Raw genomic sequence first — 18200 nt, forward strand, 5'->3', positions numbered from 1 at the left:
CCGTTCATCGGAGTTCCGGTGGAATTTTTCTGTTCTTTGTCGGACGAAATTTGACTGCCGCAATTTTTCTAGGCGCCATAAATCTGATATATATTCCAATTGTGATCCCAAAAAAACTGGAAATCAGAAAAAAATCACAAATTTTGAAATTTGGAATGAAAAATATTGTTTTGGAGTCGAAAAGTTTCGATTAAAAAATGACGAAATTAGGAAGTCTATTCTGATTTCCACTCCTAACCAATGATATAGATTGTTTTGTAACAGTATTTATTTCCTAACAAATTGAGGATAAAATTTTGAGTTCTGAATTTATACTTTCCACACGAAAATATTACAAAATAAAGAATTTAAAACTGAGCCCTGCTCGAGTCCAGTTCAAATTCTGGGATTCAACTGCAACATGTGGACTCTTTCAATGTAATACGATGAGAAGCACACATAGACAGTTTCGCGTCTGCAAATAAAATTAGTTCCATGAACTATCCATATCGCTTGTAGTAGCAAGAGGTATCGATAAAATGCTCAAAATCTCATACATAAACATACCTCGGAAATTCGGTCAAAAATAAGAAACGTAATGTGTAAGTGATCACATCTGTTGGGTTATAAAATTGTTATCGGAATGGATGAAAACTAAGAACAATTATCATCATCAGAATCCGACTCGGACTCTACATACAACTTGAGAGGATTTACTCTATTTGTATTTGCTTCCAAAGGCGGAAGTCCATCGTCGTCACTAGAATCTTCATTGTCTTTTTGGGAAGTACAGCACTCTAAAGCTTCCTTCGGGTTTTCGTGGGAGATGGATTTAAAAATCTCCGGCCTACGAGTACAGAGTTGAGAAACACAAACGAGCAAAATTAGAACAAAACAAACGTGAAATTATAAAACCAAATCGATAAATTCAACTGCATTTTCAAGAAAGGTTAGGGAAGCACCATTCTAAAGATTTTTGAAGCAGACGAATTTGCTCGTGGTAAAGCACTTGCCTAACAAAGCCTGCCACCTTCCTACCAGATTCTTCCGCCTCTTCTCTCCCACTTTCATCGACCACTACAAAATTCCCTATTTATACATCAACCAATAACAGGGAAAATTTTCATTATATACAAGAATAATCATTGCCTCGTAATAGGAATTGAACTGAAAAAATTATTCCGGGCAATACGAACAATATTATTTCATTGTTAACGGCAGCGAAAAATATAAACAGATTTACATTCACGAACCATACCTTTTTTAATCCACATGCTTTTGTGGAATTTCGCTGGAAACAATGCTATAAATTTCTCTCCTTTCGAGTCCATTACCTTCACAAACGGCATTGACGGAGTAAAATAACCTTCGATTTTAACATTAAAATACATTAAGATAAAAAAAGTTTATACCTCGATATGATTAGAACCCCTCAATTCGACAACCTGCATTATGCTTTGACCTTGTTGAAGAGTCGCCATTTCAGACTCGACTGCCCTCTTAAGATTCTTCCTTCCTCCTCCCATCTCTTGTTATTACTTCAAATTTGCTTTTGTTTCTGCAAATCAGTAATACAACAGGGAAATTGAAATTAAAAATAATAAATAAATAAAAAACTGTGACCAGTACATGGTAATTCATAATCAACACCTCACCAGCACACACAATTACTATGATTGCATAATGCATAAACCCTAGTGGGCGTCGGCATAAATACATTCAAACCCAAACGAAGCCACATTGTTAAGATCCAGCTCCCGCAAATCATTCATAACAGTTAAAATACATATATTTTAAATTAATGTTTGAATTAAATAAGCAAATTGATTATGCAATTAACCTCTAAGAAGTGCTTATGTGTAAAAAAACTTACCTTTAGAGTTTAGCAGCAACTGAACTCCGGTGGTGGAGACCTTTGTTGTGGAAGCAGGAGATTCAAGGTCAATGGAGACGGTGAAGATGAGGTGGTGGTCGTCTGGTGGCGGGTGGTGGTCGACGGTGGCGGATGGCTGATGGTCGATGGTGGCGGGCGACGGCGAGTATTCTGATATGATGGTGGTAGTGATGAAACGTGGAGAGAAGATGATAAATTAGGGCTCGGAATTGGGAAATAAGAAAAAGGAGAGATTAGGATATTTAGGAATTATTATTATTATTATTATTATTATTATTATTATTATTATTATTATTATTATTAATTTTTTTTTTTGAAACATATTATTATTATTAACCGATAATATATGTTTTATGAGTTGTTTCAGCAACCGATAATCCAAGTAGAGTAGAATGTTCTTAGAAGTCCCCAATAACACGTGTATCTCGAAATAGTTAAACAATTTACATATTTTATTTTATTTTTTTATTTTTTTTAGATTTGGACATGGAACTTAGAACTTAATTTAAAATTTTATTACTGCATAAATGATTGGTAATATTTTTTTACTTGATATAGTATTTGATTATTTATTAATAAAATTAATTGTAATAAAATATTTGGGTTAAATAAAAAACACCTCTGTACTATATACCTTGTATCATATACCATATACCCCTGTACTACATATAGATACAAAAATTCTTCTACTGTTATATTTTTTCCAAAATCTGAGTTTTTTTGAAAATGTAATTACTTGGATTTTTTTTTTTAATTTTCTGAATAAAACTTTTTATTTTTGTCATTTTGAATTTCTTCATTTTTTGCTTAAATGTCTTCCGGTAATTCAAATTCTCAACAATCATAGGATTGTAAAGATGTTTGTAATCTTAGGATGTTTGAACTACCGGAAGACATTTAAGAAAAAAAAAATGAAGAAACTCAAAATGACAAAAATAAAAAGTTTTATTCAGAAAATTAAAAAATTCTAAGCGATTAGATGTTTAGGAGAAAAAAATATAAATACCAAAATTTTCCACGTAAAATTGACTGAAAATGGTAAAATATATAGTGAAAAATGGCTCACACAAAACCTTATATATATATGTGCTTAGTAAGGGTATTTTCATCATATTTTAGAAAAAATGTAATGTAAGGGGGTTTTCTGTATTTATGTGTAGTACATGGCCACATGGGGTATATGATACAAAGTTCATAGTATATATATATATATATATATATATATATATATATATATATATATATATATATATATATATATATATATATATACTTAGTAGGGGTTGTCTAGGGTCCGAGAGGGTTGTACTTCTCGGATCGTAATCAACCAATAATAATGTGCCACGTATAATTAGTACGTACCTAGTAAAAAATGTACGATCCCTGGATTACAAGTAAAATTACATAAAAGCCCCTTTTATTTAAACTTAAAAACCTAATTAGATAATTTAATAGTTAACTACAAATTAAGAAAATTAAAATCATATTACGTATAATTATTCCTAACCTCTGAACACTAATCTTCACTACTTAATTTTTTTCTATACATCATCATCGATGGTGTAAAAAGCAAAATTTATCATCATCGTCAACATTAATTATTTTTTTCATATTCACCATAGGGGTATAGTCAAAGTACAACTTTTCGAATCTATAACCGCGGCCATGAATCTAAACTAGCATCAACACTATTGTTGATTTTTTGTATGTGAAATCTTGTATAATTTCTGGACATCTCTCTCTCTCTCTCTCTCTCTCTCTCTCTCTCTCTCTCTCTCTCTCTCTCTCTCTCTCTCTCTCTCTAATGGAGTTGGTTGTAATGTATATTTAAGTATAGGACAAGCATTGCAATTTAGTACAAGCACTAATAATGGCTATCTGAATCACCGATGTAATTTTATTCTTCGATTTTTCTCTTCCAATCCAAAATGAACTTCTTCATGACAACATTTCTCTGAAAATTAATAAAATCACAAGTATGATTTTAGGAAAATCTTCTGAGGTTTGTTCAGAATATTAATGCGTTATGTGAAGCTTATATACTGACATCGATGCTAGTTTTGATCCAATAAACTCTAAGAATTTTGAAAATAATTACACTAATCTTTGTATTTAGGCTAATTAATTTTCAAAAATTGAAAAAGAAACACAAAGGATCCAACTTGTCATCATTTTTTTGTTACTTTAAAGGGTTTTAACGAGTTTAAGATCACCCAAGCACCCTCTTAACATAATCGCAGTCATTAGTCATTAAAAAAATAAGCAACCACATCATACATTCTACTTCATTAAGTTCAGCTTTTTCAACATATTACAAACACCTCGTTTGGAGTTGAAACCAAAACTTGTCGACGAACCATGAAACAACAAAGTTATGCTAACTACGTAGAATCCCACAAAATATCCAATCCCAAACTGAACATTATTCGATGAACCCTCACCAACACTCTTTTCCTCAGTTGTGGTCATGTTAATTGTCTGCCATCGCTCTCGGGATATCTCTAGACAGATGATTCTCCGACATATCTAATTTTTCGAGAGAGATTAACAAGTTCAGACAACTGACTGAGGTCCAATATGTGGGGAAGTTTCATCAGCGTATTTGTGATAACCTAGCTGTCGTGTTCATATCTTTGGAGTTTAGCAAAATCAAGATTGAAGATCTCTCCCCCGAAATGATTGTTCCTCAGAAGCAGAGTCTTGAGACCGGAACAACAAGTTAGAGAAGTGGGCAGAGTGCCAGTTAGGTTGGTGCGAAGAATAAACTATTCTGATTATGCTTCATCATCATAACACTAGCAACTTCTTTCCGTTTCACCTCGTATAGATTTTCACTTTGCCTGCAACTCTCAATTCGGGATAGGTTACACATATAAGCAAACACACATTGTCCATGTCCATTGTCATGTCACCCAAGATTGAAAACCAAGATTCTCAATTGTAGCAATAAGAAACAAAACAATTAAAAGACAAGTAACAAGAAAATAATTGTTAAAAATTTCTCAATTCCAACGGCGAGCAAAGAAGTACTAAAAAAGAAAAGGAAATAACGAAAAAATCAATCACTAATAATATTGAAAAAAGAAAGAAGTAGTACTCCAATAATCAATGTATAAATCATAATGATGCATCAGCCACCGCATATAGCAATTCTTGGAAATCCGTTGTCACAACAAAATGTGCATATTTAACATTTACACAATCCATTTTTTTTACAGTTTTCTTGCCGACGACGCAACATAAAACAACGCAAAAACAAAAAAAAAAAGGTAAATGTTTGGCGCTCTAATCCAATAAAGAGGTACATGTTTTAATGATGGTTATTAATTCGCTAAGAAAAGGACTACATCTAGTAACTTGGATTAAAAAATATTACAATTCTAGATTTTCTGAACATATACTCATTAATCCCATTTAAAATTGTAAAAGTTTATCTTTTACCAAAAAAAAAAAAAAAGAAAAGAAAAAAAAGAAGCCCTTTATTTGTAATTAATTTCTTTATGCAACATCTTCCACAATCAACAATCTGTAGCTAGAATTCTACGAAATTGGAAGAATCATCTATGGTCAAGTATTGAAAACAAAAACTATGAACATAAATTGTATGACCTTGATAAACACACAAATGCCTACCCATCAGAACACGCCTCAACCACAAACCAAACATAGAAATGATGATTTCAGAAAATAGATATAATTCTTTTAAACAAAGATTTCAAAAATTACCTAAGTAGCTAAGACAATTAGAAGAGCGCATAGGAAATTCCACGTGACTATGTCTTTGAGAGGCCTTTCATCGAATATGTGGAGTACTTTAACGAATCTAAGGTTTTCAAGATACGAAGAAATAATCTTTAATTTCTTGGCGAGAAGAAGGTGATGCTTGTAGTCGAGACATGGATTTTGGTTTTGGGGAAGAACAAGTCTGACGTTTTGATTTCTTAGACGTTTAATTTTGTTAAATTATTATAATATTTTCTAATGGGTATTTTAATTTATTGATTTGAATGTATAAGGTTAATTAAGTAATTTATTTAAAGAACGATGTGTGTACGGTGGTGTACGATATGTTTTGACTGGGTTCGTACATTAATTTTCAAATCCTTAGCGTCGTACTAGGTCGTACTGAGTCGTACAGAAAAATCAATGAATGAGATTAAAATTTAGCTACTATGTACGCTCAAGATTAAATATACTATGGTCCGAGAAGTACAACCATCTCGGACCCTAGACAGCCCCTACTTAGTAGGGGTATTTTCATCATATTTTAGAAAAAAATGTAATGTGAGGGGCGTTTTCGTATTTATGTGTAGTACATATGGGTATATGATACAAAGTTTCATAGTATATGGGTATATTTTGTATTTAACCCAAAATATTTTAAAGAAACAATTTATAAGCATTCCTAATTTAATAAAGTAGGGGTAATTTGACTTGTGCCCATAGAACCAAGTTTTGCTACAAATTGGTCTGTCGTCCGCCATTCATCTTTCATTTCAAATAAACCCTCCCAAAATTGCAATTTACGTTCTGAAAATGTCCGTACTTACTTTTATTTGAAATACGTCCGCAAAAACCGACTTCATAAGTTAGAAAAGCATAAACTCACTCCAGCTTACTCACCTCTCCCACCCTTTCTACCACGATCTTTTTATCTCTTTCGTTATGTCGCCTAAGCCGTTGCCGCCACCAGAGAATTAGGCACACACTTTCAAATATAATAATTTTTCGTTATTGGTGAGATGAATGTCGCAATCAAGGTCTCCACAGTCGATGTTGATTACTTCATGTGGATTTTCTGCGCATCGTCTCTTGGTGCCCTCATCTTCGTTGTTTCTTCCTCTCTCGAAGTTTTGACCAAAAATTTATATTCACTAGATATATTATGGTTCCAATTGGGGCATACATTGTTTACAGTAAAAATGGGTAGCGGAAGAGAGTGGATCCAATATTTTCAGCAAACGTTTGTTAACTAGTATATATTTTTTTAACTAAAGTTTGTCATATGTTACTAGTACTAATCTTAGTCAACTAATGTATGTTAAAAAAGTCTGTGTACTAATGTGGAGATGATTTATTGTTTATCAACTTGACTTAGTCAGCTAATGTCAATTTATGTTGTATCGTATTAGTTCATCTCTTCAAAATTTAGTCAATTAACATATTTTCAGCTGGGTTTGTTAACTGAAATTTTATGAACTAATGTTAGTCATATGTTAAAATTATTAATGTTAATCAACTGACTTTAATCAGCTAATGTTAATTGTTTAGATGGTGTCAACTGATGTTTTTGAAGTAGGTGAATTTAGTTCTACTTAATTTTAGAGGTGGACGATTTTTCTTTGATTTGCCTTTTACTAATTTTTTGAGGTAAATTACAGCCACCTCTGAGATAATATTAAATAATGAAAAGATCCCTATGTTTAGATAATTATAACTACTCTTTCAGTTATTAATCTTCTTAAACGTCCCCTTTTATGGTGTCAAATTCAACATAATCTTTTAGATTTTGTGGAATGTTCTCTAATTTGTACTTGTTTTGCGCAAAAATGCAATTTCTGATGCATCACAATCTGATATATACAACCCAAAAAACACATTTTATTATCACATTGCTTCAAAATATGGAGTTCGAATGGGATAAAACGGGTACAAACTTGAGAATATTCCATATAATTTAGAAGATTCCACTAAATTTGACATCGCAAGGATGGACGTGGATTCATAGTTGAAGGGGTGGTTGTAATTACTCAAATAAGAGGGGAATTTTCGTAATTTGACCTTATCTCAGGAGGTGGCCGTGATTTACCCTTTAAAAAAAATGAATGCCGTCAGTAATCAATAGAACTAGGGGTGGAAATCAGAATATAATTTCCGAATTCTGTCCATTGCGATCCGAATTTGGAACAATAATTTTCATTCCAATTTCTGAAGTGCCGATTTTCAATTTTTCCGAATTTATTTGGAATGAAATAGGAATTGAATATAAAATTACCAGAAATTCCAATTTTCGAATAAATTTAGTTCCGAATATTTCGATTGTTTTTCGAAATATATAATATAATTTTATAATATATTTTTTGATCCCATAATATAACTTATGTTATATTTTAATGAAAAATATAAATACTGAAGAGTCAAGTAAATTAAAATCTTAGAAAATATTAATTGGTATCAGAAACTCTATGCCTTTTTATCTTATTAGAAAATCTATGTTTCGATTTGTTGTTCCTACATGTGGTTTCATTTATTGCATTCTATTGAACTCTTTTTTGGATTTTCTTGCATTTTCCTGCAAAAATTCGAAAAAGATAGAAAAATATTGTGAAAATTTCCATTATATCTGAATTTGGAACAAGAGATTATAAACTAATGTAGTTTATGAAAATCCCAAAATTCCACCGATTCTGGGGCATTCCGACTTTTTTCGGAACGAAAATTAGAACCCGTTTTCTACTAATGAACAAAATTGAAAATATTATGGAAATGCCGTTTCCGATCTATTTCGTCCGATTTCCACCCCTAAGTAGAACAATAAACGTTCGATCATTTCTTTTTGTTACTTTGATTTCTCAAAAGAGAGAAAATAAAATTTGAATTTTGAAAATACTTCCAAAACAAATATTCCATGAACCTAATAAATGATGCATACGATATTAAATGCTGCTGAGTTTAATTTAAGTGGGACAAGCCCCCCTTGGTAAATAAGTAATTTCTTGGGACTCCATATTTATTATTTAATGATCACAATTCACAACTTATTATTGTGGTTACAAGATTTCGTGTTCCATTTCACTCGAAACTTTTCAAAGAAAATCACTTTTTATGATCTTCAACAAAATATCTTGAAAATTTGTATAATTTTGATCAAGATTCTTTTCGTTTTCTTTCACGAAACAAATATTTAGTTGGCATTTGAAAAAGTTTTTCAAAATAGATTTTGAGTTTTTTTTTTTTCTTTTTGGTTCATAATCTACTTTTGGGTACTTGCAAACCTAATTTTTGGTTATGTTTCTCTAAAAATAAGATGTTTTGTGTCACAATTTCAAAAGTATCAACAATTTTTTTTGGTTTAAAAGTGCTTGTATAACTAATGAAATTTGTACCCTTTTATTATTATTTATATCTAGATCCACTTTGTTGGAATATTGAAGATATTTTACAAATATATACAATAAAAATTAAACTTCTTTTCCAAATAGTACGATTATGGGCTTGCTTAGGGAAACTTATTTTAAACAACTGACAAACTTTAACATCTTGATAAGTTGTTTTAAGAGTTGATAAGTTGTTATATCTCATTTTTAGAATTAATTTATGAAGTGTTTTGGATAATAAGCTTATAAGTTATTTTTATTCATTATAAAATCTTAAATAAAAATGTGGGAGTGAATGTACTTAAAAAAAAAAATCTTAAAACTTCTCCAATTGCTTATTTAAAAAAATAAGATGTTTTTGAAAAAACAATACCAAAGACCTTTGACGAGCTTATAAGCTCTCTTTAAACATCTTACATATGTTTCTAAGAGCTTATAAGCTAAGCCAAACACATCTATGTTTAAGAAAATTGATTAAAGCTGATTTTTAGAACATTTGAGAACATTTCCGACATTTAGGAAAAGATAAAATTTTAAAGTTATACCCACCCATAGTCACTAATTTCTAATTTCTCATATGTTGAACGATTTTATAGGGTGCATTATTTAATATTTAGTTACAGTCATGCACATCCGACTATGTGATTTGTTGAGTTTGGATTGACTCAAGCTCACATATGATCGAATCTCATTATTATAGACTCAATTTCATATAATATGGGGTCACATTACTAAGGGTTTAAGCTCGTCTCGTAAATTTTTTCGAGTTTCGGTTTATATCGAACAATTACATACATTACAACTTTGCAGTTGAACGTGTTAAAAAAAAATGCCTTCACAACCGAAAAGGAACACTAGACTATTCATAAAGACTTAAATAAGATAAAAACTATAGTCACATTATAAAATGAAAACCATAGTCTGTTCCTCAAAACGAAAGAAGTTTAATATTTCAAATGTTTAATCCTTAAGTAATTAATATGACAAAAAATGCATCAGAGTCCAAAATGAGATAGAAGCAATTCTAGATGTACTCCTAACTCTTTTTATATTATTTATTCTATTATTAACTTAATCGTTTGGGCCTTATTCGGGTTGACCCACAACAGACTCAAACACGGCTCATAAATGAATCGTGTTTAGTAAAATGTCTGAAACTCGGCTCGACTTATAGTTAGTTAAGTTTGACTCAAATAAAATCGGATCGAACAATCGAGTTTTGGGTAGACCCGATTCAACTACCGGTCCTAATCATATGGTGGAATATTTTAAAATTATAGTGGTGGATTTCGACCATAAAAAGACTTTTGAATTAACTTCGATTAACATACCATAGAATTATCATCAATGTTGAGAACGAGTATAGTATCATTGGTCCCGCAAGGGATGACCTAGCGGTTGGAACAAGTGAACATGTGTTAATTGACACAAGTTTGAATTCCCTTGCCATTGACCGTTAGATGAAGCTTGTCACACACGGCTAACCTAGTGTGATTGCAAGCTATTATACGATAAAATTTAAATTTACCCAATCCAGTGCATCAATATGGTTGGTTGCGGGTTGTTCATTGTTTAAAAAAAAAAGAGTATAGTATCATGGAACATTTAATTTTGATATTTGTACTTTTACAACTCATTTTGCAAACACCGCCTAAAAAAAACAATTGAAAAAAAAGGAGGATACCATATTAATTAAGATATATGCCATATACAAACACACACAGTGACAATACTAGAAAACAAATCCAATACTAGGATACTATTATTATTATGAATAATAATAATGCAATAATATGTGAGATTGTGTGGCGTAACAGCTATAACAAACCCAACTTTAAATAGAGAGTGGATGTGATATATTGATGACTACTACTAACTTAGCCATTAATTAATTAAATGATCAAAACCCAACAAAATTTAAAAGAAACCAAAAATCCATTAATTAAGAGGGATTAAATGAGGTTGATTATAGAGATCTCACGAACCACCGTCGAGATTCTGATATTGATACTTATACTAATTTTGTGTATAGAAAAAAATATAGAGAGAGAAAAACAAATGGGATTTGCTATGAAGTATTCAAGAATCTGTAGCAACCCTAAGAAGATCACGGAATATCTGTGACCAAAACTTTTGTAGCTTTTTATTTATTTATTATTATTATTATTTTTTTTATAAATACCAACAGCTAGATTGATGTTTCACATTCCAAACTGTGTTTTTTTTTTAAATTCTATACCAACCCTTTTTGCCTTTCTCTCCCTTCTTGCTTTAATTTTCATTTTTTTCTGGTAATATATACACACACACACACAAACACACACACACACACACACACACACACACACACACACATATATACATATACATATACATATATATTATATTTGAGAAAAATGGATGGGGCAGCAGGTTTTGTTGAAGAACCCCATGTTTTGGCAGTTGATGACAATTTGATAGACCGTATACTTGTTGAGAAATTACTCAAGAATTCATCTTGCAAAGGTAATTATTTATTTCCTGGTCCTTTTTCTTTTGGCTAATTATCAAATGGGAAATTTTTAAATAAGAAATTAAAATATTTTTATTTTTATTTTTGTAGTGACAACTGCAGAGAATGGGCAGAGGGCTTTGGAGTATCTGGGCTTAGTAGAGAACAACCAGACATCTTCAAATGACAATGTAGGTTTAATTTATTTATTAATTTCTCCTTTTGAATAAATAAACCTATGTATTTTTGGTCTTCAATCAGACAATTTCTTAAATATTAAAATATATGACAAGAATAAATAATTACTTGTGATTGATGAAGCAGGCTTCAAAGGTGAATATGATTATCACAGATTATTGCATGCCAGGAATGACTGGATATGAGCTGCTTAAGAAGATTAAGGTAATTAATTACCATATTAATTAATTGGGCAAATTACGGCCACCACTGAGTTATGGTCACATTACGAAAATTTCCCTCCTATTTGGATAATTACAGCCACCCCCTCAACTATGTATTATTTTACGAAAATACCTCTCCAGAGGTAAATTTAGGGATGTTAAATCGGTAAAATCGAACCGGAATTTCGGTACGCCAACATTTCATACCGTTTACCGAACTGAATATACGAATTACATGAATTATATGTAAAAATATTTAAAAAGAGGGGGTGACTGTAATTACCCAAACAAGATGGGTTTTTTCGTAATTTGGCCATACTTCAGGGGTGACCGTAATTTGCCCTAATTAATACATAGAGGCCCCTGTTTGGTTGGGAAGATTTGTCATGGCTTATCATTTTCCGATTTGGCCCTAATTGTTTTTTAGGTAGACCCGCCAAAATAATTTTCCGGGTAAGCCCTAATTGTTTTTAGGATGATTTTAAGAATGACTTGTTTCGAGCAGGAGTCGTCTGTTATGAAGGATGTGCCAGTTGTCATAATGTCGTCCGAGAACGTACCTACGCGAATTAACAAGTAATCGATATTTTTTGATTCATATCTCGATTTTTATCTTCTATTTCGAAATAGAATAATTACTCATATAATTACTATTTTTATTTAAATAAATAGGTGTTTGGAAGAGGGAGCAGAAATGTTCATGTTGAAGCCTCTCAAGTTTTCGGATGTAAAGAAATTGAGATGTCAGTTTCTGTGCAGTTCTACAGTTAGAGCTTCATAAAAAAGGGCTATTATTCATTCCTTATTATTGCCTTAATTTTTGCTACAGCAATTTATATGGATTTTGCTCCAAAGTTGCTTGTAATTTTCATATAGGTCAAGTTCTTGCATTGGGTTTGTCAAACTCTCATACACTTAAATTCTTGTCTCGATTCTATTAATCCAAAAAAATAAAATTGAAATTCACTTTAGTATGATTTAACTAGGGGTGTTCACTTGGTCGGTAAATCGACCGAACTGAAAATTCGGTACGTGTCAAATGCGATCTAAAATTCGGTTGGGCATTTGTTTTTTTTTTTTTTTTTTTTTGAATTCCAGTATGGTATTGTATACTGTATTGATATGTCTAATGTACCATAACGAATACCGAAAAAATTAACATGTATTTTTTATTTTATTTTAAATCCTTTAAAGTTATAACAAATTATAAAATACTTATAAATTGATATTTTTTTTTCCATTATTTACAATCTAGCCTCTACTGATAATCACTTTTTGTTTTTAGAGCCGATTATTTAAATTTAAATGTCACACACAAGAATTAATTGGTTTAAATACTTCCTTTTACCTTTTCTTAAAACACGTAAATAATTCGATTCCATAAGTGGTATAAATTTTCAAAGTACCAAAATATTGGTACAATTCAGTATGGTTTTACCTAATGAGCACCCCTAAATTTAACTCATATAGTAAAATATATCCATTGAAATAGAAATCAACATTAACATTCATTTTCCAAAAAAAAAAAACTTTTTTGAAAATCCATTGATATTATTATATCACTACTATGGTAATAAAATATTTTTTCGAATAATAAATAAATATTACTTTCATACTTAGCACGAATTCTTCCAAACAAAATTAAAATATATCCCAAAAATACTTCCTATCAATCATAATAGCTTAAACATCCAAAATTAACTTAAAAGATTCCAACAAATAAAGATTTATCAAAACTAGAGCCGACATTTATAAAATAAATAGGGTAAATTGCAATTGCCCCCTGGGGTAAGGTTTATTTACAAAAAATCCCTCTATTTTTTCATAATTACATCCACCCTTGCAATTTGTAAATTTCTTACATTAACACCCTTTTTTAGGGTGGATATAAGAAATTCACAAACTGCAAGGACTGGATGTAATTTTATAAAAACAAGGGGTTGTTTTGTAATTACACTCTATCTCAGGGAGGTAGTTGCAATTTACCGAATAAGAAGATATTGGTAGATAAGTAATTAATCAGCAATGGTGGTGGTGGTGGTGGTGGTCCAATCCAAAGCAGTGCAAAACAGGATAACAAGCAGCAGAAATGCAGCGCCCAATCATTCCAAAAATAGAAGCGATTAACCATAGTTAAAGAAATGTCATTTAATGATTACCATAAAATATATATGTCATTATGGAATATGTCATTTATTATGATATATAATTATATATATATATATATATATATATATATATATATATATATATATATATATATATATATATATATATATATATATATATATATATATATATATATATATATATATATATATATATATATATATATATATATATTGTTAGAATTATTTTGTGCAAATTAATTATAAATTTGTGTCCGATAAATTCCAGATTCAGTTTTAGCTACTGTTCTACTGTTTTACGAAGAGTTGCAACAGTTAATGGAACAGTAATAAAAAGACACAAATTTTAAAGTGGTTCGGATACAATTGTACCCTAAATCCACGGGGACCTGCAAATGAAATTCACTAATTTTTAGTTTTACGAATACAGTAATAGGACTTAATCGAAAATGCAAAGACTCCCTCTTTGTCGACGCCGTTCTTGTATCCTACGCTGAATTGTGAATCTTCACTTTGCAGCACGTCCCTTTCCGCACGGTTGAAATTCCTTCAACGCTGAGTCCCTCAGTCGGCGGATCGACCTCCTCCCGAGATCTTCTGAGTTCTCCTCCCGAAGAACCGATCTTCTTTTCGCGTGAAAGAAGCAAATCTTTTGCTGTGTTTTTCTTCTCGAATAAGATCACAACTCAGGAGCAGCAACGTAAGAGCAGAAAAAGTTTTTCTCTCAAATAAAAGGGACGACGTATAAAAACGTTGATGCTGCCCTTCTTATACTTCCTTAGGTGAATTAGTAGAGCCCTACAAAAGTTAGAGCCCATTAGGTTAGAAATACTCTTCACGTAAGGAACAAGGAGTTATGTAAAACAAGGAAAGTCTTAGTCAATTAAATTCCTTGTTAATAAAACACTTAGGCAATTAAATAAATTAATGACAAAATAAGAGTTTAAAGAACTAAGGAAACTTCCCTAGTTTTTATACACGTTTTTCGCACACGTGTTGAAAAACCGAAATAGAATCCTCTCGGATTCTAACAATCTCCCCCTTTGTCATCTATTTATTATAATCAAGTCCTCCCCCTTGATCAAATACCTGACAAAACATTAGACTGCATAATAGAGTAACTGTTAGAACAGTTAAAGGAAAAAGCAGTTAACGAAACAAGAAAAAAGTTAAGCCTAGCAGACTATTAGAGGCCGTTGTTCAGAAAATCAATTCGACAACCACAAAAAAAACTACTCCAGAATACATTCAGCATCAACGAACAACTCCTCGTCATCATTCGTATCAACTTCAGCTGTTGTACCATCAACTGTTGGAACAGTTGGAGCAACAACAGTTCAGTAGTAGTTCCAGCAGCTGCATCAGCTCCCCCTGTATGCAGTTCCTCCTGGGTTGATGCTTCGTTGTCAACTCCCCCTCAAGAATAATCTCCCCCTTTCTGAGCAAGGGCAGTAAAATAGTCGAGTTTCTTCTTCGTAAAAACGACCTCGAAAATCAGAGACCCCACTAGGTAGGTTGGCATAAAAATCATGAACCACTTGACAGACGCCACCGGGTTTGATGCGCTCGGAGAAAGAACCGAGAATTAAAGGCATCGACGGTAGATATAGGCACCACGGGATCGGGTGCAGAGTCATCAGAGGTGGTGGGTTGAGCGGAAGACGAGGTAGAGTGAGTAGCACGTCGACGGGAGCGACGGAGCGGCGGTGGTGTGGTGGCAGGGCCCTTGCCTTTGTTGACCGACGAGGATGGCGGCGGTGGGGGTGAAGCCGGTGCGGTGGTTGACGACGGCGGCGATGTCGGTTCAACTGGTGGTGGAGATGATTGGGCAGCCGGAGAGTGTGGCAGCGGAGAAGACGGTGGAGAATAGTTGAAGGGTGACGGCGGCGTCACTGGCGGCGACGGTGGCGTCACTAGCGGCGATGGCGGTGGAGAAACCTTATGACCCACAACAACGGGCAGATTCCCAAAATTCTCAGCAGAGGCAGCCGTGAGAAGGAGCGGGGGCTCCCAAAAAGCAAGGGGCACGGCATCACATGGCTCCCCGAAGACAGGGCGGTCATCGGAGCGGCGACGCGGCGGAGGAGCTGCCGAAGACGTGGTTTCCCCATAACTGTGCTCTTGGATTCCTTTGATTTGAGTGCAGATTTGTGATTTGCTGCAAAGGAAGAAGAAAGAAAAGAGAGCAGTAGAGAAGAAAACCAAATTGAAGGAAAAAACGAAAAAAGGGGCAGAAACATGGGTAACTGTTGGTCTTCTCATGGGTATTTTAGCAATTTAGGAAGATTATAGTGAAGAAATTGCAAATATTATTCTGCCAACAATGAGAGCAATTTTATGAAAATTAAATTCAGGTACAGCAACTCTCAACCTTCACATATGAAGCCCAACACAGTTCAAGAAAACTTCGAGAAGAAAAAAATGCCCAGAAAAGTGGGTTACTCCAAAAAAATGATTGCCGCCAAAAAATATACTAACCCACCCCGGTTTTTTTTTTTTTTTTTTTTTTTTTTTTTTTTTTATTTATGCCTAATATGCAGAATTAAATTACTAGGACGAAAAAAATAAACGTGAGAGAACGAAAGAAAATATGAGTGAGTAAACACAAGTGAATAGGATACTATTAGGACTATCAAACCATGGGGTTTATCTTCAATTTTAACAAAAAGCAAGCTCCAAGAGATAGACTAAGGAGACTAACAGCAAATTTAGTGTCCTTAAATCAAGCACAAAAACACTCTTATTAGGCAGCATACACACACTATCAAAGGTAGCTTTTTCATGAAGAGCAGAGCAATTAAAATAGCGAGATAGTTATGATCGTGCAATGTGTAGTCCCCTGGGCTTTCTAATTGAGTCGTGTAGTGAGTGTTCGGTCATGTGGTTTACCGGCTCGACTCAAAAAGGCTTCGAACTATTCACTGACCGCATATAAAATTTATAATGGTCGTGCAATGTGTAGTCCCTTGGGCTTTCTAATTGAGCCTTGTAGCGAGCTTTCGGCCACGTGATTTACTGACTCAACTCAAAAAGGCTTCGAACTATTCACAGACCAATTGATTGACATTTTATATATAGAATTAACGAAAATTCAAGAGTAGCTTTCACTCATTTGAAGCGGCAGCTTTTCCTTATGAGTGTGTTCAACCATGACAAGACTGTGAAGGGTAGTAAATATGCTAAAGCCTCTGTAGCTATCATTTGGGGATTGATGAAGTTCTACCTCACAAGATTCGAAAGTACAGATAGTATCCAATACACAAGGGGTCTCATCACATGCAATATGTCTAATGCATAACCTAGATGAAAAAAATGCAGTATGCGTGATGTGTCCATAAAACTTTAAAAGTTGCAAGTCTGGACACAGACTGTTGCAACAGTTTATGCAACTGCACAGGTCAGACAATACAAATTCCAAGCGAATTTCGCAAGGAATCAAACCTTTGTGCATCTAGGGGTTTAGTAAAGATGTCAGCAAGTTGTTTCTCCGTTGTGACATACTCTAATGAGACAGTTCCTTCCTCTACAAGATTTCTAATGAAATGGTAGCGAATTTCAATATGCTTAGTTCGAGAGTGCTGTACTGGATTCTTGGAAATATTAATCGCACTCACATTGTCACAATAAATATGCAATAAATCTTGACTAATACCATAATCACATACCATTTGTTTCATCCATAAGAGTTGGGCACAACAACTACCAGCGGCGATATATTCCGATTCAGCAGTGGAAAGCGAGATACTATTCCGTTTTTTGCTGTACCAGGACACGAGATTGTTCCCAAGATAGAAACATCCTCCAGTTGTGCTTTTTCGATCGTCTGCATCACCTGCCCAATCAGCATCGCTAAAGCCTCGGGTTTGAATTCCTTCTTCTACCGGGCCAATGACTTGATCCACTGGATGATTCTTCTTGACTCTTCTTGAGGGTTCCTTGTGAGTTTGATCATCCAATTCGAGAGGCCTGACTTCAGCTTCGTCTCCTGTTTCAGAATTGACGTCACTTTCTTCTGAAATGGTAGAGGCTGCATCAACTGTTGGAACTGTTGGTGCGACACTGGAGCTGTTTTCCGATTCCTTTGTTGGTTCCTCTTCCAGTGGTCCTTTCCAAATTTCGTACGGAGTTTTAGTGGTACCTGGTCGAAGATAGACTCGATTTATGATATGACATGCAGTGTTAACTGCTTCTGCCCAAAAACGAGGAGCG

General features: G+C 33.2%; 2 protein-coding genes across 2 annotated transcripts; one reads left to right on the top strand and one right to left on the bottom strand.

The window, feature by feature from the left end:
- Positions 1 to 510: 510 nt before the first annotated feature.
- LOC105960378 (Nucleic acid-binding, OB-fold-like protein) lies at positions 511 to 2151 on the bottom strand. Its single transcript, XM_012984535.2, has 5 exons — positions 1853 to 2151; positions 1392 to 1537; positions 1238 to 1313; positions 942 to 1068; positions 511 to 826 (listed from the first exon to the last, which is right to left on the bottom strand). Exons 2-5 carry the CDS (start codon positions 1503 to 1505, stop codon positions 634 to 636), a joined length of 510 nt encoding a protein of 169 aa, XP_012839989.2. The 5' UTR covers positions 1506 to 1537; positions 1853 to 2151; the 3' UTR covers positions 511 to 633.
- Positions 2152 to 11243: 9092 nt separating this feature from the next.
- LOC148770017 (two-component response regulator ARR17-like) lies at positions 11244 to 12643 on the top strand. Its single transcript, XM_088818949.1, has 5 exons — positions 11244 to 11475; positions 11573 to 11652; positions 11786 to 11863; positions 12368 to 12438; positions 12535 to 12643. The coding sequence occupies exons 1-5, from the start codon at positions 11367 to 11369 to the stop codon at positions 12641 to 12643; spliced, it is 447 nt and encodes a 148-aa protein (XP_088675075.1). The 5' UTR covers positions 11244 to 11366.
- The last annotated feature ends 5557 nt before the right edge of the window (positions 12644 to 18200 follow it).

Source organism: Erythranthe guttata, chromosome 6, assembly GCF_056151865.1.
Source record: "Erythranthe guttata isolate IM_541 chromosome 6, IM_541, whole genome shotgun sequence".
Lineage (NCBI taxonomy): Eukaryota > Viridiplantae > Streptophyta > Magnoliopsida > Lamiales > Phrymaceae > Erythranthe > Erythranthe guttata.

Bases quoted from the DNA above. Each gene is read 5' to 3' on its own strand.
- LOC148770017 (XM_088818949.1), top strand. From the start codon at position 11,367: ATGGATGGGGCAGCAGGTTTTGTTGAAGAACCCCATGTTTTGGCAGTT. The intron at 11,653-11,785 runs GTAGGTTTAATT...TTGATGAAGCAG, and splicing joins AGACATCTTCAAATGACAAT to GCTTCAAAGGTGAATATGAT. The intron at 11,864-12,367 runs GTAATTAATTAC...TGTTTCGAGCAG, and splicing joins AGCTGCTTAAGAAGATTAAG to GAGTCGTCTGTTATGAAGGA.
- LOC105960378 (XM_012984535.2), bottom strand. From the start codon at position 1,505: ATGGGAGGAGGAAGGAAGAATCTTAAGAGGGCAGTCGAGTCTGAAATG. The intron at 1,314-1,391 runs GTATAAACTTTT...CCGTTTGTGAAG, and splicing joins GGGGTTCTAATCATATCGAG to GTAATGGACTCGAAAGGAGA. The intron at 827-941 runs GTGCTTCCCTAA...CTGTACTCGTAG, and splicing joins CTTCAAAAATCTTTAGAATG to GCCGGAGATTTTTAAATCCA.